This window comes from Cololabis saira, chromosome 12 (assembly GCF_033807715.1).
Source record: "Cololabis saira isolate AMF1-May2022 chromosome 12, fColSai1.1, whole genome shotgun sequence".
NCBI classification, from domain to species: Eukaryota; Metazoa; Chordata; class Actinopteri; order Beloniformes; family Belonidae; genus Cololabis; species Cololabis saira.
In genome coordinates this window covers 15314088-15341235 of record NC_084598.1, presented here as the reverse complement: position 1 = coordinate 15341235, position 27148 = coordinate 15314088, and the positions used below count along the sequence as shown (strand labels likewise).

At 47.1% G+C, this 27148-nt stretch overlaps 1 protein-coding gene across 1 annotated transcript in view; it reads right to left on the bottom strand.

Annotated features, from left to right (window-relative positions):
* Window positions 1-4677: 4677 nt before the first annotated feature.
* Window positions 4678-27148, bottom strand: part of plxna3 (plexin A3) — a 117256-nt gene continuing 94785 nt past the window's right edge. The window contains exons 23-38 of the mRNA XM_061735689.1: window positions 26922-27065; window positions 22520-22754; window positions 22090-22232; window positions 19630-19785; window positions 18648-18748; window positions 18239-18305; window positions 17910-18056; window positions 16494-16653; window positions 15427-15530; window positions 13927-14023; window positions 13577-13654; window positions 13364-13476; window positions 12544-12713; window positions 12258-12470; window positions 10592-10742; window positions 4678-6472 (exon numbers count right to left, since the gene is read on the bottom strand). Of these exons, the coding sequence (XP_061591673.1) occupies window positions 6377-6472; window positions 10592-10742; window positions 12258-12470; window positions 12544-12713; window positions 13364-13476; window positions 13577-13654; window positions 13927-14023; window positions 15427-15530; window positions 16494-16653; window positions 17910-18056; window positions 18239-18305; window positions 18648-18748; window positions 19630-19785; window positions 22090-22232; window positions 22520-22754; window positions 26922-27065 (2175 nt within the window). The 3' untranslated portion in view covers window positions 4678-6376. The remainder of the gene's footprint in view (window positions 6473-10591; window positions 10743-12257; window positions 12471-12543; window positions 12714-13363; window positions 13477-13576; window positions 13655-13926; window positions 14024-15426; window positions 15531-16493; window positions 16654-17909; window positions 18057-18238; window positions 18306-18647; window positions 18749-19629; window positions 19786-22089; window positions 22233-22519; window positions 22755-26921; window positions 27066-27148) is intronic.

Below are 27148 nucleotides of genomic sequence, written 5' to 3'. Positions count from 1 at the left end.
TGACAATAATCAGAACTGTAGAATAATAATTATATTATGGTACAATAAAGACATTTGACCCCCCGCTCGTTGGGAATCTCATGATCCAATGACTCCCGCTGGGATTCGCTGTCCGTGCAGCAACCAACCAACCATTGATCCGGAGTGTGTGGGGGAGGGGCCTGATGAGGCAGGGCCTCCACTCATGTGAGGTCAGTGCAAGTTTACGAGTTTATTGAACTTCTGCTGCATGTTACCGCTAATAAATCCTAGTTCAGGTTCAGTTACGTTGTAATCTCTTTATTCTGATTGATTTTCTTTTTTCCCTGCGATTGATGATCCCACGGACGATAACAGAGTTCTGACATTCACACAATGATCAATAACGTCGAATGAGATACTTTTACACAGAACTAGAAGTGGAACAGCCTCCATCTCGTCGTCCTACCACTGATCGGTACCCATTTCCCACTAAGTTAAGGTCATGGAGACGAGCCTCTGCAGCCCGGGGGGCAGATCAACGACCACGCCCCCGTGGAGGTGAAGCCAGTGGGGATGAGCCGTGACTGGACCAGCTCCGTCAGAAACCACCCTGGGCCTGCTGGTCCTCAACAGAACACCGTTCCTCTGCTGGTTCCCTTCACTGATCTGCTCTGATCTGATCGGTCCGGCTTGAGAGGAGTCACCGATCAAGTGGAGGACAGGAAACAACTGACCAAATGAAACCAGGAATAAAACGCGACCAGTGATTCAGCTGTTGGTGCTCGGTGGTCTTCCCCAGCCGGGACATGGATGAGACACGTCCTTGACACGTCCTTGACTGTACAAACGAGGAGCCCTGTGGACACCCTCCCGAAATAAATAGAAACCATCATCGAAATAAATTAAAAGAAAATAATAAATATCCCAAAATGTGTGTGTTCAAACGTGACGTCCATCCATCCCCCGCTGGCTTTGTCTTATTGTTCCAGGAATTAGACCACATCCTCCCCTCACGTCCTTCAGTCTCGTAGGCTCCTCCCAGCTTCACACGTGCACTCAGAGGACAGGCGTGATGTTTAAATGTTCTCTCTCCCACGCACGCACGCACACACACGCACATGCATGCACACACACACGCATGCACACGCACACATACACACACGCATGCACGCACACACACACACGCACACGCACACACACGCATGCACGCACACCTGCTGCCACAGTGGAAAACCACTCTCTCATCATTAAACTGAAACTGTGGACTGAAGGTTTTCAAGGTCATGTGATTGGTTTTCATTTGTGTTTGTTACCATGACAACACAACAACTACAGAGCCAGATTTCTTCCCAGTTAAAAGAAGATCCCGAGGATGTGGATCCATTTAGTTTAGACGATTTCAACGATTTCATCTAGTAACTAATTTTCAGGTCGTTCCTTCAAAATGAACAGATCAGATTTCCTGGCAGCAGGTTCTTATCTCCACCCCTCCTACGAGCCCGCTAATGCCCACGTAAACGTCGACCGGGTACACGCCCGTCAGAGCTGGACCAGAACAACCTTTTCTCCGACCGGCCTCATTGTAACCCTCATCAAAGATGACTCCCCACATCTGGACTCTCTCCGGTCCGTACGTCACGTCCTCAACCAGGTTAAACCCAGCTCTCCACCGTTTGGCCGTGTTGGGCCCACATTCCGACTCCTGGTGACAAAACCGAGTCAAATGTATCAAAAGTGGCTCAGATGAGGTCAAACGGCATCTGCTGCGTGAGCCAGTAGGCTGAAGGTCAACAGCTGAGTCTAACTCGGGTTATGACGGGTTCTATGGACCAGATGTGGCCCACATGTCATAACACGGGTGACACTAAGTGATGGGAGGACCCCCCGTCCAAAGAAAATGCAGATGTGGGCCATGATTACAGGCCCTGCCAGCTGGACAGCTTGATCTCCGAACTGCCAGGTCTCCTCATGTTCCCGCCCCCCTCTTCCTCCTTCGCCTCTTCGCTCCCTCCTAGGCCGGTTTGATGGGCGCCTCCATCTTTACCTCCCTGATCAGTAGTCTCCCTCTGTCCTCCCTCTCTGTATTCCAGCTCCGTCTCCCTCCATCCTCCTCTTCCTCCTCTCGCTCCAGTACGTGCAGAGAGTCTGACCTCCTCTTCTTCATGCCTCCTCCGTTCTACTCCTCCAGGCATCAGCCTGCCCTCTCTTTTCAGTCCTTCCTGTCTTCACTGCCTCCTTCAACTTGACGCACCGACAAGGTCAGATTAAGTTAAATTAAAACAAAAAGAGTCGATCTGATTGCAGACGTGGGGAGATACACATCAGACCGTTTAAACCCTGAAAGAAAGAGATTTTCTAAATGAGCTGCAGATACCATCAGCGATTTAACGGTTGGGTTTCCACGGCGGCAGCAGCAGCTCAAACACACACAGACACACACACATACACACACATACACACACATACGGAGGGTGGGGAACAGTGGTATTGGTTGGTAGTGGCTTCCCTCCCTGTTTTATAGCGAATCATCTTAAAAAGGCAGTCTTTTATCAGGACCCTACTCCTCTTCCTCCTCCTCCTCCTCCTCCTCCTCCTCCTCCTCCTCACTCAGGTCCTTTTGGCCCCGAAGACTCAAAATGACAGTGAAACATCAGCAAAAATGAAAAAAAGGTGCTTTGTAGTTTTATGGCATCACAGAGAGCCGGAGAGACGCTTCGGCCGGGGCAGAACATTTCCACATAAAACAGCTGACTCCTTCACATCCACTTCACTGCAGAGATCATGGGGTCAAACCCAGTCCCTCAAACGCTTTCATTACAGGGTGACCTGTAGTGAGCAGGACGCCTTCTCAACAGCAAAACGCCTGCAGTTTACCAGGATCTCTTTCATGGATCAGGTTCTGCCCTTTTTCACAGCTTTCTAGTTTCCTGAGGTCTTGATGACATGTTTTGGTAAGAATCCCACAGTTACAGTACAACAGCTCCTTTTCCAGTCATGTCTTTACGGTTCTGATCGCAGCAACTGGTTTTAAGGGGTGGAGTCGGACACTAGACCCCGCCCCCTCCTCTGCAGGGCATGCATCAAACCAGTGAATGAAGCATGTAGGGAAGGAAAGTAAAGAAGTGAGGGCAGGATAACTGATCTGGGTCTGTGATGTCACAGAACTCTGCAGATCTGACCGGGTCCCTTCAGGACACAATATCGGACCAAAACTGACTGACAGGGGTTGGTTATGTTGGTCTCTGTGATCTGGTGAACACAGAACAAGGTAATTCTGTTCGAATGTTCCACATAGCACACTCATTTGGACCTAATCTGGGCGACCTTCGGCATCTATTGTTCCGTTACGGCACCAGCTATGTGAGCCAGACGTGGCACAGTAGGTGAATCGGGCCAAACTTGGGTTTTGCCATGTTTTTTTGAGCCAGATGTTGGTCAAATTTCACAAGCTAGTGTTGACCTAGGCTGCATCACGTGTTGTGGAGGCCAGCTGTGGCCCAAAAGCTCAGAGATAAAGAAGACTTGGACCGTGTCCGGTGGACAAGTGGCCCACTTCAGGCACGGTCAAAGACAAATGTGGGTCAAAGAGACCTGAGGATGTGGGCCAAGTTTGGGCCGAACATCTGCTACTATCTGGGATGTTCTCTTTAAAATCAATAGTGGAAAACTTTTTACACACCGGATTTGCAGAAAGGTGCGGCGGAGGAGGAAAGCTGCAGCCAAATTTAACAAGAAAACTCCCGCACACCTTCTTCTCACCGTACACTTGTTTATTAGGCCAACGTTTTGGATGCCTTGAAAAAGGTCTATGATCGAAACGTTGGCCTAATAAACAAGTGTACGGTGAGAAGAAGGTGTGCGGGAGTTTTCTTGTTAAATTTGGCTGCCCATTAAAATCAATAAAATTAAAATAAGTTTAGATCAGATTTTCTATTAAATTGTTATGTTGAATTTTCTCTCCAGAAACCGGACTTGAACACTAAAAATCACAGAGCAGCACCAACATTGGGGAAACCTCCTGACGGTATATTTCTGCCTAGGTAAAACTGCTAGTTATATATAAATATATATATAAACTCAAAGTTCTGTGGACATTGCATTTTTGTTGGTGGCCCAGTTGGTTAACCGGTTAGTGGACCGGTTAGTGGACCGGTTAGTGGACCGGGGGATCAGTTTGTTTGCTTGGCAGTTTCATGGAAGCAGAAGAGAACCAATCACAGAACCAGGAAAGCAGAATTTGAAAGTGAAACCCCGTGAGGACTCAAAACGTCAGGATAAGAGCCAGAAACGACATCTGTGGGGTTTCTACGAGCCCGCTGAGTGATGTGGAAATGTTCTGCCGGACTTTTTTGAGGTGTGGGGGGAGCGGCTGAGGTGGGGAGACGGGCGGCGAGTCGTCCACCATCTGGAGAACGCTGCATTGAACGTTGCATTCTGGCCCGTGGCGTTTACAAGCAGCGCGTTCGCTATCAGTGTGAAGCCCGCCGGCCACTCCACCCAGAGCAGTACCCAACCCCTCTGACACCACCCGGACCCGCCCCGCGTCCTGCACACCCTACTTTCCTGTTCTTTTCATTAAAAAAACCCCAGAATGGCTTGTTTGTCTCTGAACGTTGCAGAGACGGCTCAATCCGGACGGGCCGGTCCTGCTCGATCCGTTCCCGTCTCCCAGCTCTCGTGTCCTCCTCCGGACTGTGATGTAGAACAACGTTCGGCTTTATACAAGTTCAGCTCTTTAAAACTCAAACGATCAAATCCACAAAGTTCTTATTACACGTTTACATTTCAATATTTTTTTGTTCTTTTATACTTCATCATTATTATTTTCTTCCTTTTTTTTGTTTACAAGTATGGCCACAAGTCTAAAGAGTTGTTCAGTCCGGTCCAGGCGGTTTTGGATTTGGTCCGAGTCCGTCCCAGTTCTGGTGCGATCCGGTCCGGTCTTTCATGGCACAGTATTTCCGTCTGCGGGCTCGCCGAGCGTGGCGCGGTAAAGCATGGCTGTGGTGCAGTGTGTGCAAGGTCGGACGGTGAAGCGCCGCGTCGCGCCGCCGCTGAATCCAGAACCCCGTTCCCGGGTCATTCTGCTCCTGAAAAACATGACGAGTCTGTCATTCGAGGATCTGCGAGATCTGCGAGTGGGTCCGGTTTGGTGTAGGCCTTGCCTGCATGCCTGCGCTGGAATGTATTCAAACGTATTACGACATTAGTTTCTACTCGTTTCTGGTCCACAGTCTTCCTTGGTCGGGCAGTACGTTACTAAAGAGTCTTCTGGGCCAGCATGGCTGGCCCGCTATGGGGGGCGGGGGCACTAGAAAGTGTAGGGCAGCGAAGGAACAGGTCAGGGAAAAGCTGGAGAAGAAAGTCTGACGATGCGAAGGAGAAGAGGGCCGGGGGACGTTTATGGACACAGGAAGTGGTCGTTCATAGGCATCAGGCTCAGTGTGCTGTGGTACAGAGTGATTGTCCAGAGAAAAAACCTTCGCTTGGTTATTCACAAGAGCAACGAAGAAGCGTCTCCTCCCCCCCAGATCCTCCTGGATTTGACCCAGACCCAACCCTGATTTCAGGTCAACTCCTCCGTTTTTGGGACATCAGTTCATTTGCCTCCTCCTTCATTAAAGCTTCAAACAACCTCTTGGATCCGAACGAGGCAGACTCAGATAGTCCACATGGGGACGAGACTTTCCAGGACCTTTTTTCCTTTTCCTTCGTCTTCGAGTCTCGACCTGATTTAGTTGCAGAGGATCCGGATGCTTCCAGACAAGGCTGAAGGTTCAAGACGAGGACAAATGTCCAAAGTGACAACATCTTGAGGAGGCTTGGAGCTCCTGGGACAGGCCTTGACGTGACCTGCAGATATGTAGCCTGGACCAATCCAGACTTGAGACCTTCGGCGTTCCTTGCACGTCTTGCAGAACCAAACAAGCCTCTCAGGGTGAAGTTCACAGCTTTGATGGAAACTACAAAAGTTCAGAGGAATCCTGAAGACGGTTCGGTTCGTCCTCACGGCCCGTCCTGGCTAGCTGAAACTCGACTCTGTCTTTAGTTTCACAGCCACGCCCACTCGCTTCGATCTCTGGAAAGTTAAATCCAAATTGACGGATGCTTCTTGAATGTTCGTTGATTTGTCCGGCTGAAGCCCTGCTGTAAAGGTTTCCACTTTTCATGGAAACTTTCTTACCCCAAAGTCCACCAGGTGGAGGTGTCTTTAGGGCCCCGACCAGCCAGTCGTCCAACCAATCAATCCATCAACCCGCAAATACGCAAGAGATAGATTGATTGATTGATGGCGTAGGCGAAGCTGTCTCTTTAGACAGTTCAGAAAAACAAAATGCCTTCACTTCCCCCTCCCCCGTTCTTCCTCCCATCCCCCTTCGGTCCATCCGTCCATCCATCCGTCCTTCTCCTCGTCTCAGCTGCTGCCAGACATCAGGTTGATGGCTTGCTCCAGTTTGTGCCTCAGTTTGTGTTTGCGGCAGTAGCCGTCGCGGTCCAACGCCGTCAGGATCTGGAGCAGAGACGGGCGGGAAAGAGTCAGTCCTGAGCCGAGACATTAACAACCCCCAACTACTGCTACTACTGGTACTATTACTACTACTGCTACTACTACTACTACTACTACTACTACTGGTACTACTACTACTACTACTGGTACTACTACTACTACTACTGGTACTACTACTACTACTACTGGTACTGGTACTACTACTACTACTACTGGTACTACTACTACTACTACTGGTACTACTACTACTACTACTACTACTGGTACTACTACTACTACTGGTACTACTACTATTAATACTACTACTACTACTACTACTACTACTACTGGTACTACTACTATTAATACTACTACTACTACTACTGGTACTACTGCTACTACTACTGGTACTACTACTACTACTACTACTGGTACTACTACTACTACTACTGGTACTACTACTACTACTACTGGTACTACTACTACTACTACTGGTACTACTACTACTACTACTACTACTGGTACTACTACTACTACTGGTACTACTACTACTACTACTACTACTACTACTACTACTGGTACTACTACTACTACTGGTACTACTACTACTACTACTACTACTACTACTGGTACTACTACTACTACTACTGGTACTACTACTACTACTACTGGTACTGGTACTACTACTGGTACTACTACTACTACTACTACTACTGGTACTACTACTACTACTACTACTACTGGTACTACTACTGGTACTACTACTACTACTACTGGTACTACTACTACTACTACTACTGGTACTACTACTACTACTACTACTACTGGTACTACTACTACTACTACTGGTACTACTACTACTACTGGTAGTACTACTACTACTACTACTACTACTGGTACTACTACTACTACTACTACTGGTACTACTACTACTACTACTGGTACTACTACTACTGGTACTACTACTACTGGTACTACTACTACTGGTACTACTACTACTACTACTACTGGTACTACTACTACTACTACTACTGGTACTACTACTACTACTACTACTACTGGTACTACTACTGCTACTACTGGTACTACTACTACTACTACTACTGGTACTACTACTACTACTACTACTACTACTACTATTGTAATTTAGCAGACGCTTTTATCCAAAGCAACTTACATCTGAGAGAACAACACAAGCAAGAAATCCCATAGGAGGGTCCAGCTGGATCAGTGCTGGTCAGACTGCTGTCAGTCCAGTTGGACACAGTTGCTGCCATGCCAGTGCTAGATTTATTTATTTTTTGTTCCTTTCCCACCCAACACAACAGTCCCTTTATACAAGCCTAGAAACAACTTCTGTTGTTTGCGAATCTCGTAAGTTCAAAAAGTGCCACAAACCAGATGTCATTTCTGTGCTGAAGGTTTCGTCTGGACCTAAACAGGACCTAAACAGAACCTAATAGAACCCAAACAGAACCTAAAAGGACCTAACAGAACCTAAACAGGACCTAAGCAGGACCTAAACAGAACCTAAACAGAACCTAGGCAGAACCTAAACAGAACCTAAAAGGACCTAACAGAACCTAAACAGAACCTAAACAGAACCTAAAAGGACCTAACAGAACCTAAACAGAACCTAAACAGAACCTAGGCAGAACCTAACAGAACCTAAACAGAACCTAAAAGGACCTAACAGAACCTAAACAGAACCTAAACAGAACCTAGGCAGAACCTAACAGAACCTAAACAGAACCTAGGCAGAACCTAAACAGAACCTAGGCAGAACCTAACAGAACCTAAACAGAACCTAACAGAACCTAAACAGAACCTAGGCAGAACCTAAACAGGACCTAAACAGAACCTAACAGAACCTAAACAGAACCTAACAGAACCTAAACAGGACCTAAACAGAACCTAACAGAACCTAAACAGAACCTAACAGAACCTAAACAGAACCTAAACAGAACCTAAAAGGACCTAACAGAACCTAAACAGAACCTAGGCAGAACCTAACAGAACCTAAACAGAACCTAGGCAGAACCTAAACAGAACCTAACAGAACCTAGGCAGAACCTAAGCAAAACCTAAGCAGAACCTAAACAGAACCTAAACAGAACCTAGGCAGAACCTAAACAGGACCTAAACAGAACCTAACAGAACCTAAACAGAACCTAAACAGAACCTAAACAGAACCTAAGCAGAACCTAAGCAAAACCTAAGCAGAACCTAACAGAACCTAAACAGAACCTAGGCAGAACCTAAACAGGACCTAAGCAGAACCTAAGCAGAACCTAAACAGGACCTAAGCAGAACCTAAGCAGAACCTAAACAGAACCTAAACAGGACCTAAACAGGACCTAAACAGAACCTAAACAGAACCTAAACAGAACCTAAGCAGAACCTAAACAGGACCTAAACAGAACCTAAACAGAACCTAAGCAGAACCTAAAAGGACCTAAACAGAACCTAAACAGGACCTAAACAGAACCTAAGCAGAACCTAAACAGGACCTAAACAGAACCTAAACAGAACCTAAACAGAACCTAAACAGAACCTAAGCAGAACCTAAACAGGACCTAAACAGAACCTAAAAGGACCTAACAGAACCTAAACAGAACCTAAAAGGACCTAACAGGACCTAAACAGAACCTAAAAGGACCTAACAGAACCTAAACAGAACCTAAACAGAACCTAGGCAGAACCTAACAGAACCTAAACAGAACCTAGGCAGAACCTAAACAGAACCTAACAGAACCTAAACAGAACCTAAGCAAAACCTAACAGAACCTAAACAGAACCTAGGCAGAACCTAAACAGGACCTAACAGAACCTAAACAGAACCTAGGCAGAACCTAAGCAAAACCTAAGCAGAACCTAACAGAACCTAAACAGAACCTAGGCAGAACCTAAGCAAAACCTAAGCAGAACCTAAAAGGACCTAAACAGAACCTAAGCAGAACCTAAACAGGACCTAAGCAGAACCTAAGCAGAACCTAAGCAGAACCTAAACAGAACCTAGGCAGAACCTAAGCAGAACCTAACAGAACCTAAACAGAACCTAGGCAGAACCTAAACAGGACCTAACAGAACCTAAACAGAACCTAGGCAGAACCTAACAGAACCTAAACAGAACCTAGGCAGAACCTAAACAGGACCTAACAGAACCTAAACAGAACCTAGGCAGAACCTAAGCAAAACCTAAGCAGAACCTAAAAGGACCTAAACAGAACCTAAGCAGAACCTAAACAGGACCTAAGCAGAACCTAAGCAGAACCTAAACAGGACCTAAGCAGAACCTAAGCAGAACCTAAACAGGACCTAAACAGGACCTAAACAGAACCTAAACAGAACCTAAGCAGAACCTAAACAGGACCTAATAGAACCTAAACAGAACCTAAACAGAACCTAAACAGGACCTAAACAGAACCTAAACAGAACCTAAGCAGAACCTAAACAGGACCTAAACAGAACCTAAACAGGACCTAAACAGAACCTAAACAGAACCTAAAAGGACCTAACAGGACCTAAACAGAACCTACATGACCGAAAACAAGCTTTTAATGATGTTCAACAATCCTCGTATGGGCTGAAACCAGTTTACCCTGGAACTAGTCTATCACTGAACCAGTCTATCCTCCATCCTACTTACAGACAGTTTTTGTCCTCTTCTCAAGACCTGACCTGTCCTAAAGACTTGGTCTTACTTCCAGAACATGTTTCAAATACTCTTGAACAGTGGTCACCAACCCTGGTCCTCAGGATCTACTCTCCCGCATGTTTTGGATATTTCCTGGCCTCACCACACCTGATTCTAATTAACGGTCCTCATTAGTTTGTTATCAAGGTCTGGACAGTTCTGTTGTTGACACAGCTCCTTGTATCACGGTGTGCTGAAGGGTGGCATCTAAAACATGCAGGACAGTAGATCTCGAGGACCAGGGTTGAAGACCACTGCTCTAGAAGCAGTAACGTCTGGCTGCAGAACATGTTTAGAACCAGTAAACCAGTCGTGTCCTAACTTCACACTGGACTTCTCTGCTCCCCCACCTTTATTGTACTCTGAAGAAGGTGGTGGATGAAGGTTCTAGGATTTGTAGAAGGTGCATTTCACTCGGTAACTACTAAAGACACTGGCGTCCTCACCTCTTCCTTGTACTTGTTGATGTAGAAGTAGAGCTCACTGAGCGCGCTCAGTGTGTTGAACTCGGTGCCATGGAGGCGGGACTGCTCCACCAGGTAGGCGTCCATGTCCTGATCACTGATGCTGGGCATCTTGGCGATGTCCCGGTAGTACCTGCAGGACAATGACAAGTCCATGGCAGCACAATTAGAAGACGTCTGAACCAGGACGGTTTGGATCATGGAAACAGGACCAAGGTCCACAAAACTGCATCTGAAGAAACCAGCAGACCTCCGGAACCATGTTCTCTGGACACATGAGACCAACCAAGATGTTTGTTCTTCATGTCCAGAACCATGTTTGGAGGACCCACCGTCAAGCACGGTGGTGGAGGGATGCTGGTCTGGACCTGGACACCTGTCAGTCACTGAGGGACCATGAAATCCTCTGTAGACCAGAGTCTTTTAGGGTGCTTTCAAACCTGTCCCGTTTGGAGCAGTTGTTCCGAAACAGGGAGCATTTCCCCCTAAAGATCGGTTCGTTTGGTATATGTGAACACAGCAATCGCACTCGGATGCGGGACAAAACAAGCGAGCCGAGGTCGCCTAGGAGAGGTGATCTCGGCTCGCTTCCATTCGAGACCTGGAGCGGTGCGTTTGGAGCGAGAACTTAATCGACACAGCAACGACACAACTCACTCATGAGCTGAGATGAGCGCGGTTTGCGCCGCGCCCACCGCCGGGTAGGGCACAGACTTGGCACAGAGTCGGCGCAGCCTCCACCACCTTCTCTCCTATTGGATGTGCCGAGATGTCGTCACAGCGCGGCACGGTGAAATAAAAAAAATGTCCTATTCGGGCAGGCAGGCGCGGCGCAAACGCCTCGGCAAACGCCCTCTCGCGCACCGCCGTGATCGGCGGCCTGCGCTTTGCACCCTCTCTGCGAAAGGGGCTATATGTTTTTTTTCTGGGGTACGGAAGAGGAAACTCCTCCCACGTTCATTTCTGAACAATGAGAGAACAGTTGGTTCGCGCATGGCATTTGTTAACAGCTTTGAACCACTACAGACGCTTGCCTTGTGAACACAAACGCCAAAAACGAAAAACAAAACAACTGTATCGATTTAGACCCTGAATCGGAACAAAACAAACGGGCCACAGGTCTGAAAGCACCCTTAGTGACGCATGTGAGGACACCTGACTGACAGGTAAAAGTGCTATAACCATTTCAGCTGTTATAAATGACGTTTGGTAAAAACAATCTGAAGATATTGGAGAAATTTTTCTAAGAGGCTGTGAAGAGTCTTGAAGTTTACCAAAAGTTTAAGGTTCCAGGAACTAAACCGAAACGTCTTCAAACTACATGGTGTTACACAAAAAACTGTTAAAACTTTCTACGTCATAATAAAATAATCCAGGTTCTGGAATGACCCGGTCAAAGTCCAGACCTGAACCTGGACAGAGTCCAGACCTTAACCTGGTTAAGGTGCTTAGGTGCTTAGCTAAGGACTTTCAGAGAGCTGTGAAGAGGTGAAGGTCCAAAACCCTCAGTGACCCGAAGCAACGTAGGAAAGAAGAACAGACCAGCACCCCCCCAGAACCATGAGACCCTGATGTCATGCTAAAGGACAGCAGCTGTAGACCGTCAGAAGCTACATGTCGTGTTATTGGTCGTTGACCGGTTCCTCACCTCTCCACCCAGCTCTTGTAGTTGGGGATGTCTTTAGCGTAGAGCAGCTTGTTGGACGGCGAGTCCTTGCCTAGTCGATGTTCAGACGTGGAGCAGGAGTCCATGAAGGTCTGGGCGACGACCGACAGGCAGGCGTCTGTGATGCTGCTCTTATGGATGTCGAACACGAACTGAGGGTTCTTGATGACGTTCACCCAGAACCTGAGAGGAAGGCTGCAACCCCAGAGCAGGAATCAGTCTCACAGCGTCACAGTTTCAAGGTGACGGTCATGTGATCCAGTCTCACCAGTTGCTTTTCCAGGTGTGCCGAACGTCCGGATCGGTGATCTGCCGTTTGTCAGCTTGCTCATCCAGGAAGTCGAACATGTACTTTATAGCCAATGGGAGCGCAGAGCCGCGGTGAGCTGTGCTGAACACGGTCTCAAACAGATCGTCCACAAACTTCTGGAGCGTCCCCTGGTGGTGGGAGGACAAACACGACTTATTTAGAAATGAGGGACTTTTTTAATCAGGATTTTTATAAGTCGGACCTGCCAAGTTCCGTTTTGTTTTGTCTAATATTAGGAAAGATTTTTCTGGAACATAATTTAACACTCAAATCAAACCAACTGGACTTCCTGTTGTTGATCATCGGACTCAAGCTTTTGAGAATGAATCAAACCTGATTCTGATTACTAGCCAATCTCTAGATTTGTGATTTAAACAACATGAATCATAACACAGTGATGATTCATGGTTCTACTCAGCAACTCTACAAAAAACCTGAGTACATGAGAGGAGGCTGACTGGAGAAGTGGAGCTCCGCTCCAGACAAGGAACACGTGGCTCCAGCGGTCGGGAGCCGAGCTCCAGCCCACCGGTTTGCTCGGTTTGCTCTACACTGAGGCGTTCCTACACCGGGGATATAATCCCCCAGAGACGTCTGGGTCCGTCCTCAGGCTTCATTCTGATGGACACGTTTGAAACTTCCTTTATTTAATTTTCATGAGGTTTAAACCAAAGAGGATCAGCTGCTGCCTCCAAACTCCCTCCGCTCCTCATCCCTTCGTTTACATGACCTCTGAGGACCATGCCGGCGTCTCGGCGTACTCGGCTCTGGTCGTTACCTTGGTGGCCAACAGTCTGGTCAGGTAGATTTCAGAGACCATCTTGCTGCCTCTGTCTCCTTCCCTCTGGTCGCTGTGCTCGTGATTCTTCACCAGGTGCCACAGTTTAGTTCCTGAAACCCAGACCACAGATGCTGCATCAGGAACCAAACAGAGCAAAGCCTCTACCTGGGGGTTCTGAGTCTGATCTGAAGCCCCGGTGCCCTCCAGTACCTGTCTCCTGGTCCGGCGTGATCATGGGAGCTCGAGATCTCAGGCTGTCGGGACTGCTGGACGTGCGCAGTAACGACTCTGGTGGAGCAAACAGAGACAGATGATGGTTGGGGGGGGGCTGTGTGTGGCTCTGTGTTGTGTGTGAGTGGTGGACAAACTTTCTGGGAAACGTTACCACAACTATCCTTAAAATAATCACATAAAAAAAGGAAACTGTCAGTTAAACAATAAAAACCAGGGGTGGACGTCACATGTGACCAGGTGTGTGTGAGGTGTGAGCGTGTATGTGTGTGTGTGTGTGTGTGTGTGTGTGTGTGTGTGTGTGTGTGTGTGTGTGTGCTTCGTCTCACCGTATCTGCTCAGAGATCTGGTGAAGGTGAAGGAGTTGGCAATGTTGTAGGCAGAAACCTGTTTCTGGACCAGCGCCACTAGAGAGCCATCGGTTACCTAGCAACACACAACATCAGTGAGTTGTCCAGCCAGTCAGTCTGGTCAGACAGATCGTCGTCCAGTCTTCCCGTCTGCGATCTCGATAAACCCCCCCCCCACCCGTCCTGACGGGACCTCACAGCGCTGCTGGGGACCAATGCTCGCTAGTCCTGAGTTTCTACAGACGACTGCAATTTAGTCAGTTTAGGGAACGTGAGTTAAAAGTTCTTGTCCCTGTGGAACCGACACTCGACCGTCATTGGCTCGTCTGTGTTCGAGGGGCGGGGCTTACTGACAGACCTGACACTTATGGCACTTTTCCACTAGTACCTACTCAGCTCTACTCATCTCAGCTCGACTCGACTCAACTCGGCCTGGTTTCTTTTCCATAACAATTCAGATGGAGCAGAAGTAGGAGGTTGGAGAGAAGCTGCTGTGACGTATTTGATTGTGTGATCTAAACAAAGAAGACAACACTAAAGATGTAGAACCTGGAGGAGATGATAGATGTGCTACGTGGACTGTGGCTTGTGTTCGATATCAAGTTAAAAAATGAGTGAAAGAAGCTTCAAGCGGCGATGCTTTTTAATTTTTTTTTTAGTTTGTCTCGGTGCTGCTGAAAAGTCCGTTGATAGCCGTGAATAGCTATGAAGTGACAGAGCTCCTGGTAGATCTGGTCGTTCCTTATCTCCCGTCTAGATCCCTTTTTAATTCTCTCCTCAGCCACCAGGTTTATGAACATCTGCACCTCAGAGTTGGATCATGAAACAGACTTTTGCGCTGCCATTGCCTGTCGAATAAAATGAACAAGAAGCCGTCAGAGTCGCTCTTTCACTGATTTCCACCTCCTGACTCAGACGTCTGACTCCAACCCCCCGACCAATCAGTGGCGTGTAGTGATGATGTCAGATACAGCCGACTCAGCCTGCTCAGAACTTCGGCAGAGTAGTTACAGAAAAAGTATCTACTCGGCACGTTAGACCCCTAGTGGGAAAGCGCAAAGGCGAGACAAGACGAGTCGGGCTGAGTAGGTACTGGTGGAAAAGCGGCATAAGAGGACGCTCGTGTCATCAACAGTCCGATGTCCCCCCAGATGCCTGTAGGACAGTCTTTCACTGTGCTTGTTGTCTTTTCTGTTTTTTGGTTCTGGTCATGAACGGACCGTCGCTTTATTCTGCACCGGGTCCATTTTCACACAAACCCGTCGTGTGGTACACGCTTCTGTTGTGTGATGGGGGGGTTAGACGCTCATCTAACGGTTGACTGGTTAATAAACAGGTAATAAAAACAAGTCCTTCCATGTAAGCGTCTGCAGGACGTTGAAGGCAGGTCCACCTCGTACTCCTGCAGGTCCGACGGCCGAACTGGTCCACCGGGACCTGATAGATGCAGACCTGGAACAGGAGGGAAAGCGGGCGTACCTGGTAGTGGGCCAGCGTGTTCAGCCTCTTCCAGTCGCTCTCGATCTTCGTGGTCACGTCCTCGTCCTGCAGGATGATCCTGGTCAGGCGGCCCTGGCGCCACTCTGGCAAGAGGACACGCAGAGTTAACAGAGCGGCTCACCCACGTGCACGTTACACAGAAAACCTCTGACAGAGCTGCGAGGCCACAGGAACCGCCAGGAAACGCAGCGTTCCCAGTGTTTCGCACAGAATCTGACTGAAGCGTCGAGCAAATCCTTGAATTTGAATCTTCAGTGAGAAGAAGCCCAAAGTGATCTGGTGGGTCAGGACTTTAGAAGCCACATCTGGTCTCGGTGGCCATGTGACGGTTCCCGTCACGCCTGCAGGTGTCAGCATCTCTCTCTTATTACTGCTATCTGCTGCTTTACTGATGAACACATACAAGAATAACCTGAACACTAGGGCTGTTCGATTAATCGATTTTAAATCGTAATCGCGATTATGTAATCAGAACGATGTTAAAACGTGAAATTCGTAAAATCGATTTTTCACTTTTTTTTTTTATTTAATTTTTTTTTTTTTTTTTTTTTTTTTTTTTAAATTGGAAATATAACTTACTGTATGTTTGCAAGTGCTGATTTGCTGATTTTTTTTTCAGAGATAAAACTTTATATTTTATTATATTTTTTGCAGTTTTGCACTTTATTCATTCATTTTGGGGCAAATGTTCAATAAAAAAACTGCATATTTGAAATCATTTCTTTGCCTTTTGTCAATTCACAAAATAATCGTAATCGTAATCGAAAATCGGATTTTGAGAGAAAAAAATCGAGATTTTATTTTTGGGCAAAATCGAACAGCCCTACTGAGCACTCACACGGACTCATTCTGAGCCTGATCAACAAAACACACACAACAGGGTTCAGGAGCTGTGAGACGAGGGCCTGGCCAGCCAGCCCTGGTCCTGCCACCCTCTCCTGCACTGCCGTTTCCACCAACACCAATCACAGCAAAGCAGGGGCGGGCTCAGTGCAACGACTCGTTGGACGGCTGGCTAGACCAGCGTCGGTGATGTCAGCACGTACCGAGGTCCATGTCATCGGCCTGCGGTCTTTGTGAGAACGGGATTCCTTTGTACACGGCGTCCAGCAGTTTGTCCTTGACCTGGGTCACCGTGTCGCAGTTCAGGACCTTCACCGGCACCTCGGTGCCCGCCTCGCCCTCCGGGGGGATGCACATCAGCGTCTGCAAGAGGAAGGGAGGCGTCATCATGAGGGCTGCAACTAGCCACTACGCTATCATGACTAATTATGATCTTATAATTATTAAATGGCTTTAATTTGGCTCTTGGCTCTTAAATGTTGCATGAGGTTGTTTAAATCATGCGCTAATTATGAATTAAAGACATGAACAATAAACACAAAAATTCATCTTTCCACTGCCAGTTGCCGTGGTGAAACATCGGCCGCCGCCATATCGTTTACCTGTTGTTGTACTTTACTGCAAATGTGCAACTCTCAGCAGAGATAGGAAGGGAGAAGATGCCTCACTCTGTTGACAAACCAGCATGGTGACGTAAGCGGCTGAACGCTTTTGTACGCATGCAGTTCTCCGCAGAGATGGGAAGGAAGGGGACGCCTCACTGCTTTATCATGATTTTAGACGATGTAAAGTGTTCAGCAGAATAGCCAAAATGCCAAAGATCAGTAAAGTCTGATCGGCTGCTAAGGATCATGGGAACCCAGAAATGGTTGCGGCGGCCTGTTGGTTCAACTAACATCACAGCAAGGCATGTTATCTTTAAAAGAGGGGTAATTATACTCTCTAGGCTCTTAATTCACAGCCAAGAGCAGAAGAGATAAACTAATCATGGCTAACCGTTAACATCTGAGTCTGCAGTGCAGCTGTCACTCAGAAACCCCACGATCCTAACGATGCTTTTATCCTTTCATATCTGCATCATGCCAGACAATGTTTTTAATCATGAGCTCCTCGTGATCAGCAGACAAGCGCTGACGCTTCATCCTAACGGGAAACAGGCTTCTGTGTTCCTGTGATACCTGTTGCTATGGATACTGATCAACAATCACCACAGCTTCTGAGCCAGTTAAAGGACTCATCTGTCGCTCCATGATGTAGCTCAGAGCTGTTGTTATTTCACCAATCAGGTACCAGTAAAACGCTGGAAAGAGGAAACAACTGGACATTTTAGAGGAATGAGACGTCATCAACGTTGTGATGTCAGGCAGGTTTTGACCGGCTGTCAGAAACTGGCCCCAGCGCAGAGACCCGGCTACAGACCTTGTTAGCTTAGCATAAAGACTGGAAGCGGAAGGGAATTGCTAGCGTGGTTCTAGAAACCTCTCTGACCTGCTTGTGCTTGACCTGAAACTAGCGGCCGCGGCCTGAAGTGGAACTATTCCTGCTTAAGTACCAGCGGGGCGGATGGATACACCATTCCACCCGGTTGGGAGTGCTATGTGACATGCATGGCGGGTTACCAGCTGCTTGTAGTCGATCTGCTGTCGGATGAGTTTGTCTTCGCTCAGAGAGTAGCGAGCCTCTCCCGTGATGGCGTCGATCGGCCCTTTCTCCATCTGCTGCTTTATGGCACAGTACAGCATGAAGAGAGGTTCACCGGCACACTCCTGGCGGGGGAAGGGGGGGACACGCTGGTTACCAATTTAATCCTGCCATGGTTTCCTAGGAATACATTTACTGCAGCGCTGACGCGACTGGTCACAGTCAGACTGGAGAACCGAACATGGACACTTAGGAGACGAGGACGGACGGAAGCAAGGAAGGAAGGAGTGGGGAGGGGCAGGAGTACCTTGAGGAATCGATGCAGCAGGAAGGTGAACCAGTTTGTCAGCATCTTCTCAGCAACAGACTCCGTCCTAAACACACACACACACACACATCAATGGTCATCTGTGAACACATCTACTACGGTTCAACCGACCGGACAGGAAGAACCTAATGAGGTTAATTAGAAGGAGATGAAGGCATAAATGAGGAAAGGAACATGGAAGGGCAGAAGAAAGGAGAGGACAGGAGGGAGGCTCTTACACCTGCATTTAAAGGGACTTTTATTTTGATGGGACAGAATAAAAGTGCACCTCTGGAGGTTTGTGAGGTTCCTGAACCAGACATGGCTTTAACCAGAGCGCTCTGGTTGGTGGACCAGCCAGTGGACGCCATCCACTTACACTCAAAATGGTAAAAGGTGAAGCACCCACCTCCTCAGAAGCAGCTTGGGATGGTTTCTGTTCTCCAGGTTCTTCTCTATCAGGTCGGCCAGCAGCTGCTTCAGGACCACTGTGGCGTACTCCATCCGACCCTGAAGGAAAAACACCCAGTCATCACGGAGAGGTCATCACATGTCTCTACCATCTAAGTTTCTGACTGCCAAACGACAGAACAAGCATGGTTGACACTAGTGTTGGAGTCCCTCAGGGTTCTACACCGGGTCCTCTGCTGTTCAGAGTTTATACTGTTGACCTACGTGAGTTTTGTCCAGTGTACAGTCATACTACCTCTGTGTTCTGAAGAGTGCCTTTGAAGTGTCTTTCAAAGCGTATTTTAATGCGTGGTACTGTGTTGGGAAGAACGGAAACTGCTAAACCATTAAACGTTAATCCAAAAGTTTTCATATGGCCTGAGCGAGCAGGTCTTAAAGCTGGCTGGAACACCTCTCCTTAGCTCAGCTACTGGAAGTTAGTCATTTCAGCTTGGCTGCCTTAGCTTCTACTAACTTATGATGCTAATTAAAGTCGCCGTACATTTTATTCTAATCAATTCCGTCCAAACATCCTCATTTTAAAAGTCGCTACCAAATGAGATTTAAAAAGTGCTGCCAGGAACCAGGGCCAGTTATAGGTGCTTCAGGCTGCGAACCTGCCAGACCAACCCAGAACCGATTGCAGCAGTCCCTTAGTGCAGTTAACGGCTTTTAAATCAGAATAACTAGCTCTGTTTAGTTTTTATTCACAGGTCAGAAGTTCAAAATACCACACCCCCCCTAAATATGCAAACCTCTGTGGCTTAACATAACTTTAACTGATGAAGCACAAAATATTTTCCCGTACGTTTGTCATGGATGTTAAATGTCAGTTAATATTCTCTACAGTTAGAAACCAGCTGCTTTTATTATCCTACTCAGGCATCAACCTTAATGTCTGAATCTGCACTATTAGAGGGCTGGAGCGTTGCCACGGTTACCTGCAGAGCGGCCATCAGCAGCGAGGCGACATTCCCGCGGTCCCTCATGGAGAAAGACCTCTGGGCCTCGAGCGTGTGGATGAAGGTAAGGAGGAACATCTTGTTGTTGAGCAGCTGGCTGAAGAGACGCAGAGCCTTCTCAACGTTGGCTGGAGACTGAAGGGACAGAGGAGAGGTCAGCGTCCGCACTGGAGGACAAAGTCTCTCAAGGTTACACGACAGGGCCACAACCAACCAGACACATCTGGAAACACCTACTGGAGGAAACACCTACTGGAGGAAACATCTACTGAAGGAAAAATCTACTGGAGGAAACACCTACTGGAGGAAACACCTACTGGAGGAAACACCTACTGGAGGAAACACATACTGAAGGAAACATCTACTGGAGGAAACACCTACTGAAGGAAACATCTACTGGAGGAAACACCTACTGGAGGAAACACCTACTGGAGGAAACATCTACTGAAGGAAACATCTACTGGAGGAAACACCTACTGAAGGAAACACCTAGTGGAGGAAACACCTACTGGAGGAAACACCTACTGAAGGAAACATCTACTGGAGGAAACACCTACTGAAGGAAACACCTAGTGGAGGAAACATCTACTGGAGGAAACACCTACTGGAGGAAACACCTACTGGAGGAAACACCTACTGAAGGAAACACCTACTGGAGGAAACACCTACTGGAGGAAACATCTACTGGAGGAAACATCTACTGGAGGAAACACCTACTGGAGGAAACATCTACTGAAGGAAAAATCTACTGGAGGAAACACCTACTGGAGGAAACACCTACTGGAGGAAACACCTACTGAAGGAAACATCTACTGGAGGAAACACCTACTGAAGGAAACACCTAGTGGAGGAAACATCTACTGGAGGAAACACATACTGAAGGAAACATCTACTGGAGGAAACACCTACTGGAGGAAACACCTACTGGAGGAAACACCTACTGAAGGAAACACCTACTGGAGGAAACACCTACTGGAGGAAACATCTACTGAAGGAAAAATCTACTGGAGGAAACACCTACTGGAGGAAACACCTACTGGAGGAAACACCTACTGGAGGAAACACATACTGAAGGAAACATCTACTGGAGGAAACACCTACTGAAGGAAACATCTACTGGAGGAAACACCTACTGGAGGAAACATCTACTGGAGGAAACACCTACTGGAGGAAACACCTACTGGAGGAAACACCTACTGGAGGAAACACCTACTGAAGGAAACACCTAGTGGAGGAAACATCTACTGGAGGAAACATCTACTGGAGGAAACATCTACTGAAGGAAACACCTACTGGAGGAAACACCTACTGGAGGAAACATCTACTGGAGGAAACATCTACTGAAGGAAACATCTACTGGAGGAAACACCTACTGGAGGAAACACCTACTGAAGGAAACACCTAGTGGAGGAAACACCTACTGGAGGAAACACCTACTGAAGGAAACATCTACTGGAGGAAACACCTACTGGAGGAAACACCTACTGAAGGAAACACCTACTGAAGGAAACACCTAGTGGAGGAAACACCTACTGGAGGAAACATCTACTGGAGGAAACATCTACTGGAGGAAACATCTACTGGAGGAAACACCTACTGGAGGAAACACCTACTGGAGGAAACACCTACTGGAGGAAACATCTACTGAAGGAAACACCTACTGGAGGAAACATCTACTGGAGGAAACATCTACTGGAGGAAACATCTACTGGAGGAAACACCTACTGGAGGAAACACCTACTGGAGGAAACACCTACTGGAGGAAACACCTACTGGAGGAAACATCTACTGAAGGAAACACCTACTGGAGGAAACATCTACTGAAGGAAACACCTACTGGAGGAAACATCTACTGAAGGAAACACCTACTGAAGGAAACACCTACTGGAGGAAACATCTACTGGAGGAAACATCTACTGGAGGAAACATCTACTGAAGGAAACACCTACTGGAGGAAACACCTACTGGAGGAAACATCTACTGGAGGAAACACCTACTGGAGGAAACATCTACTGGAGGAAACATCTACTGGAGGAAACATCTACTGAAGGAAACACCTACTGGAGGAAAACTCTACTGGAGGAAACATCTACTGAAGGAAACATCTACTGAAGGAAACATCTGCTGAGGGTTACCGCTGCTAAAGGAGCATCTACGAACTGATGACTCATGGGAATTCTTAGTATCTCCACATGAGCTTCTTATGTTCTTAGTTTGATTTTTAACTAAAAACAGAGTGAAAACAGTGATATTCTATGGTTCTTGTGAGGTTGAATCTGACTGGCACTAAGACCCATGTTGATCAGACGATATTGTGGACGTTTCTACAAAACGTATGGACTGCAATAGAAGGTGTTAACTTCTACAAGTGACAGTGTCGCCTGTCGTCTTCTGTGGTGTCTCTGTGCTCACATGTCCCCATGTTTGTTCTGTACGTACGTCGAGCTCTTTCAGGACTGGATGCTCCTCAATTCCAGGAAACATCACTCTCATGGTGTAGGTCCGATATTCCAAGAAGGGAATCTTTACTCCATCCATGTCGTTGGTCAGCTCCTGGATGTCTGTCTGTAGCTCCGCAAAGGCTGCAGGGGTTCAGAGGAGGAAGACATGATCAGTGAAGAATGGTGGTGGGGGGGTGAGGGGGGGGCAGGAAGTGAGGGAGAGAGGGAGGGAGGGAGGGAGGGCAACAGGAATGAAAGAAGTAATGTAGGTAGGAAGCTGTGGTTGAAGGAAGGAAGGAAGGAAGGAAGGAAGGAAGGAAGGAAGGAAGGAAGGAAGGAAGGAAGGAAGGAAGGAAGGAAGGAAGGAAGGAAGGAAGGAAGGAAGGAAGGAAGGAAGGAAGGAAGGAAGGAAGGAAGGAAGGACCCACCCTCCTTGCACTCCAGCGCCACCCGGCTCTCCAGGTTGTCCATCTGCAGCTGGAGGCGTTTGAGCGTCCGGTCGGCGTCGCGGGTCTTCCTCTTGTATGCGATGAGCACGGCGATGATGGCGATGAGCAGCACGCCTCCTCCGGCGCCGATGCCGATGATGGCGGGGAGCGTCAGGGCGCTGTCGGAGTAGATGTGCAGCGTACCGGGCGAGTACTCCAGACCCCCCACCAGGATCTGCAGGAATCACACACGCTCTTGTTCACATAAACGCGGTGATCGAATCTCACCGAGGTCCTCTCAGGCCGGCAATCAATCATTCAATCATTCAATCAATCAATCCATCAATCTTTATCTGTATCACTTTATCTGTAGAGCACGTTTTACAGACTACAGCGGTGGCAGAGCGCTGTACATTAACACAAAGGTAGGTTAAGAAAATAAGTTAAGACATAAAAACACAAACATACAACAAAGGTTGACAGCAGGTGTGTTTTCGGAGCCGTACCAGATAAGATCAGTGCATTAAAAATGGAAGAATAGTTTTGTTTTAAACACAGGAGGAGGAGCTTCAGCCTTGTTCTAGGGACCGTCAGCAGCAGCCGACCGGCTGATGTGTGTGTGTGTGTGTGTGTGTGTGTGTGTGTGTGGGGGGGGTCTGCAGTCAGAGACGGGAAGTGATTGGTGACTGGTGTGACTGGTCACAGCATCAGCACCATGGACAGCGTATAGCAGTTACAGTACTTTCTAGTTACTGTGAGAGTTACTGTGAGAGACCAGGGGCGTCGTGCTCAAAGGCAAGAATTTCATCCTCATCTTCATCTTCAAGCAAAAATCTTCCAAATGAAAAAAAATTATCCAGATATACAAAACTGCGTACGCCCAAACCACCCACGTTTCATTTGAACATCACAACCAACGTGAAATTGAACGCAGACGCCGGACACTCCTCCCTATTCCCTCCCTGGCTCCTCCCTCAAGTAGGTCAGTTTGAGTATGATGATGAGGATAAATAACCTCCACTGTGAGCTGGAGACCCTCCTGTCAGGAGTTCAGTCCAGGAACAGTCATTTATTCAGTGGCATTTCCTCTGTACTTCGCTGCAAAATGTGTTTTATTTTTTTTAAACTTTATTTTTAAAGATTTTTATATTTTCCACATTACAAGTAAAATGTAACAATGACATAAAATTAAAAGCAAAGCAAAATAAAAGAAAGAAAAATAACAAAAGTGCACAGATTGTAACAACAGGTCAGGTCGGTGAGCCACTCTGAAATCAACAGCAAAGGAAAAGCCACATGGCAGCATTGGAAGTTCACCTCCATCAAAAGTCCCAAACATAAAGTCCCAGGCCATCAGTCACACATACATATATACCGACAGAGAGGGATGTGAAAAGCCTGTTTATCTTCATAAACCTCACATTATCACAAAGATGTACACACAACTCCACACCCTCTTCTTCACCCATCAAAATAAGATGACCACTTCCACCAGTAAGAATTAAATTTACCCATATTGAGGTTCAAGGAGAAAGTTATTTTTTCCATGATATATATCTCATTCATAATTCCTGTCCATTCCTCTTTTGTCGGGGGCTCTTTGGTCAGCCACCTCCTTGTTAGAGCTTTTTTACTGGCTGCTAACATAATTTTAAACAGGTATTTGTCACTCGGGTCAAGTGAGGCAGGGATATTCCCAAGATACATTATTTTGAAATCCTGTGTGATCTGCAAACCCAATATTGAATTGGTTATACTTATTATATCCCCCCAGTAGGGCTGGATCGTTGGGCAGTCCCAGAAGATGTGGAAATGATCTGCCTGGGGGTTTCCACACTCCCGCCAGCATTGTCCACTTCCTGGCTGATTCTGTGGATGTTTCATTTTTGGAGTGATAAAAAATCTGACCATGTTTTTCCACGCAAATTCCCTCCATAGTCCCGAACTCGACGTGCTCAATTGGGTTTTACAGATGTTTGACCAATCCTGGTCTGATATTTCTATTTTAGTTTCCTTCTCCCATTTATGTTTAATATAAAGTGTGGAGTTCCCAATTTGAGATTGTAAACATGCGTATAGTCTAGCAATCATTTTTCTGATGGACTTGGATTTATATGAGTTGATCAAAATATTTATTAGATCTATGTTACACTCTTCTGTTGTTTTTATATTACTGTTATAATGGGCTCTAACCTGAAGGTACCTATAGAAGTCATGTTTTTCTAAATTATATCTATCTTTTAGTGTTTGGAAACTTTCTAATACTCCTTTAACAGAGATGAGGCAGTATGTAGTTATTCCTTGAAGGGACCAGTGTTTGTATCTCCCATCCATCTGAGCAGGTTTAAAATCTTTATCATGTGTCACCCATCTTAATAGTTTTATCTGTTTTTCCAATTTATGTTTGCGACATTCCCCAAACCATATGTTTATGGGCGTTTTTGTCCAGCAGTTTAATTTTCCTTTTTGTTGTAGGTATTGAGTTCTGTCTCCAAGCAGTGTCTGGAGGGGGATGTCCAGTTGGGACAAGTCTAGGCCCTTCCATTTAGCGCTGTAATTTGGATCACACCAATAAATCAGATATCTTAATTGTGCCGCTTTGTAGTAGTTCTCCATGTTTGGCAAAGACAGCAAAATGTGTTTTAATGTCTGTTTAGACACAGTTATGGGATGTTTGAAGGATCTGGCTTTCCTCTCCATTAGTTGTCCCATACGGTCGTCATGGCGACTGAGAGATGTCCGCCCGCCTAGACCGTCGCTGGGACCAGATCATTAGATCCAGAAGGATCCTCTCGTGACCTAAATCAGCTGATGGTCCAGCAGGTCAGCTGGTCCCTGAAGACACGCCCCTTCCAAACTCATCAATGTCTTCTAGTTGGACCAAAGCGTCTCTGTCAGACTTACGCAGACATTTCTAGGAAACCTTGTTATTTATAACTGATGTCACATGCTCGCATCTCCTACCTTTTTCCAGCTCACGCACACACACACACACACACCTTCAGCTGGCGTGTGTCATTATCTTTGATGTTTGGCGCATTAATGTTTCATTAACGCACTTCCTCTTTATAACCTGAACGTATCGATTTCAGAACAGATGAAACAAACTGATGAATAAAGGATGAAGAGATCATGTGAACATGGGTGTGGGGAGCCTTTGATAATGATTTATTATCAATAGTTTTAATAATAAAAGTATATCACCTCCGTGACTCTGATCGTTGCTGTGGACTTAACTTGAAATATGTGTGTGTGTGTGTGTGTGTGTGTGTGTGTGTGTGTGTGTGTGTGTGTGTGTGTAAGTGCCGTTGTGGGGACTGTGGCTACACGCGTCCAATAATGGGACTCAGCTAAAACGTCCCAATGTTGTAAACTCAGTTTGCTTATTTAATCCTTTTTCTCCTCCAGAGGCTCAGCTGTGGACCTATGGAGTGTTTTATTGTCGTGTAATAGGAAGCTAATTATTATCTCGAGGACACACCTTATAAAAGTTTCATAAAACCTTGAATGTGTGAAAATGGATCCGCTGTAATTTCTTATAGCTCTTATTCTCGTTAGCTCTTATTTAGTTTTGCTTTTGTGGCGTCTTCTATTTTGTCGTCAGTTATCTTTAGCAAAGAGGAAAATGTCTCAGATATCAGTTGTATAAAAGGTTACAGTGAGGTTGGATTTAAATTACAGTATCACTGCATTTTGTCCCCTCAAGGGTTGAAAACAGGAGTGTTTGTGTCACCCTGTGATCTGTGATATCAGACCAATTACCCATGACTCCCTGCAGCAGCAGTTAATGACTTTCACCTTTGCAGGGCCCCCCAGCTGCTCCGCTATCTCCTCCTCTTCCTCTGATCTGTCTTCACCGGATCATGACTGTGTCCACCCATCCCCAGTTATGGACCAAACACAGTCCTGTCACGGCCCCTGGGACCTGGTCTTTATGTGTTTTCAAACTGTAGCAACGCTCAGAGCTCACGAGTACTGAGGGGTTCCCTCAGACGGGGACCTCCCACCACCTTGGCTCCACGGGGCTTCAGAACCAGTTCCAGTTCTGGTTCAGAGCCTGGAAACCTGGCGCTGCTGTGGTGAGGAATCAGAACAAAAGGGGACTCGTGCCTGGCACCAGGAGACCACCGGCTTTAGGCGTCCTGCTAGATGGTGGACCAAGACCGGGACCGACCCCATGACCTTCTGGTGGGATGGCAACCAACTCTACCCACAATGCCACAGTCACCACCACTTCTTTAACCATCAAAGTCTGAACGGATCCTGCAACCAGTCCAACACCAGGACCTGGTGGATCTGGTTCAGGTCCAGTGGGCCAGTCATGTTGTAAATCCCCGCGTTGCTCTTGGTTGTTGTTGCCAACCCCGGCGGGTACGGAAGGAGGCGGGGCTAAGCTACTCACCAGGACTCGCTGCTCTCCGGTGAGATCTGGCGAATCACAGAGCAGTTGGTTCTCGGACACGGTCAGCAGGCAGGGAGACTCTCCGATCAGGACCGTGTAGTTCAGGCGGTTGTTACCGGGGGCGGGGGGGATCAGGTTTTTACCCTGAAACAGAAAACAGACGGGGTACTCGGTGGGGTCAGGTCGTCGTTGCTCTCCTGAACATACCGCAACACTTCCTCCTGTTG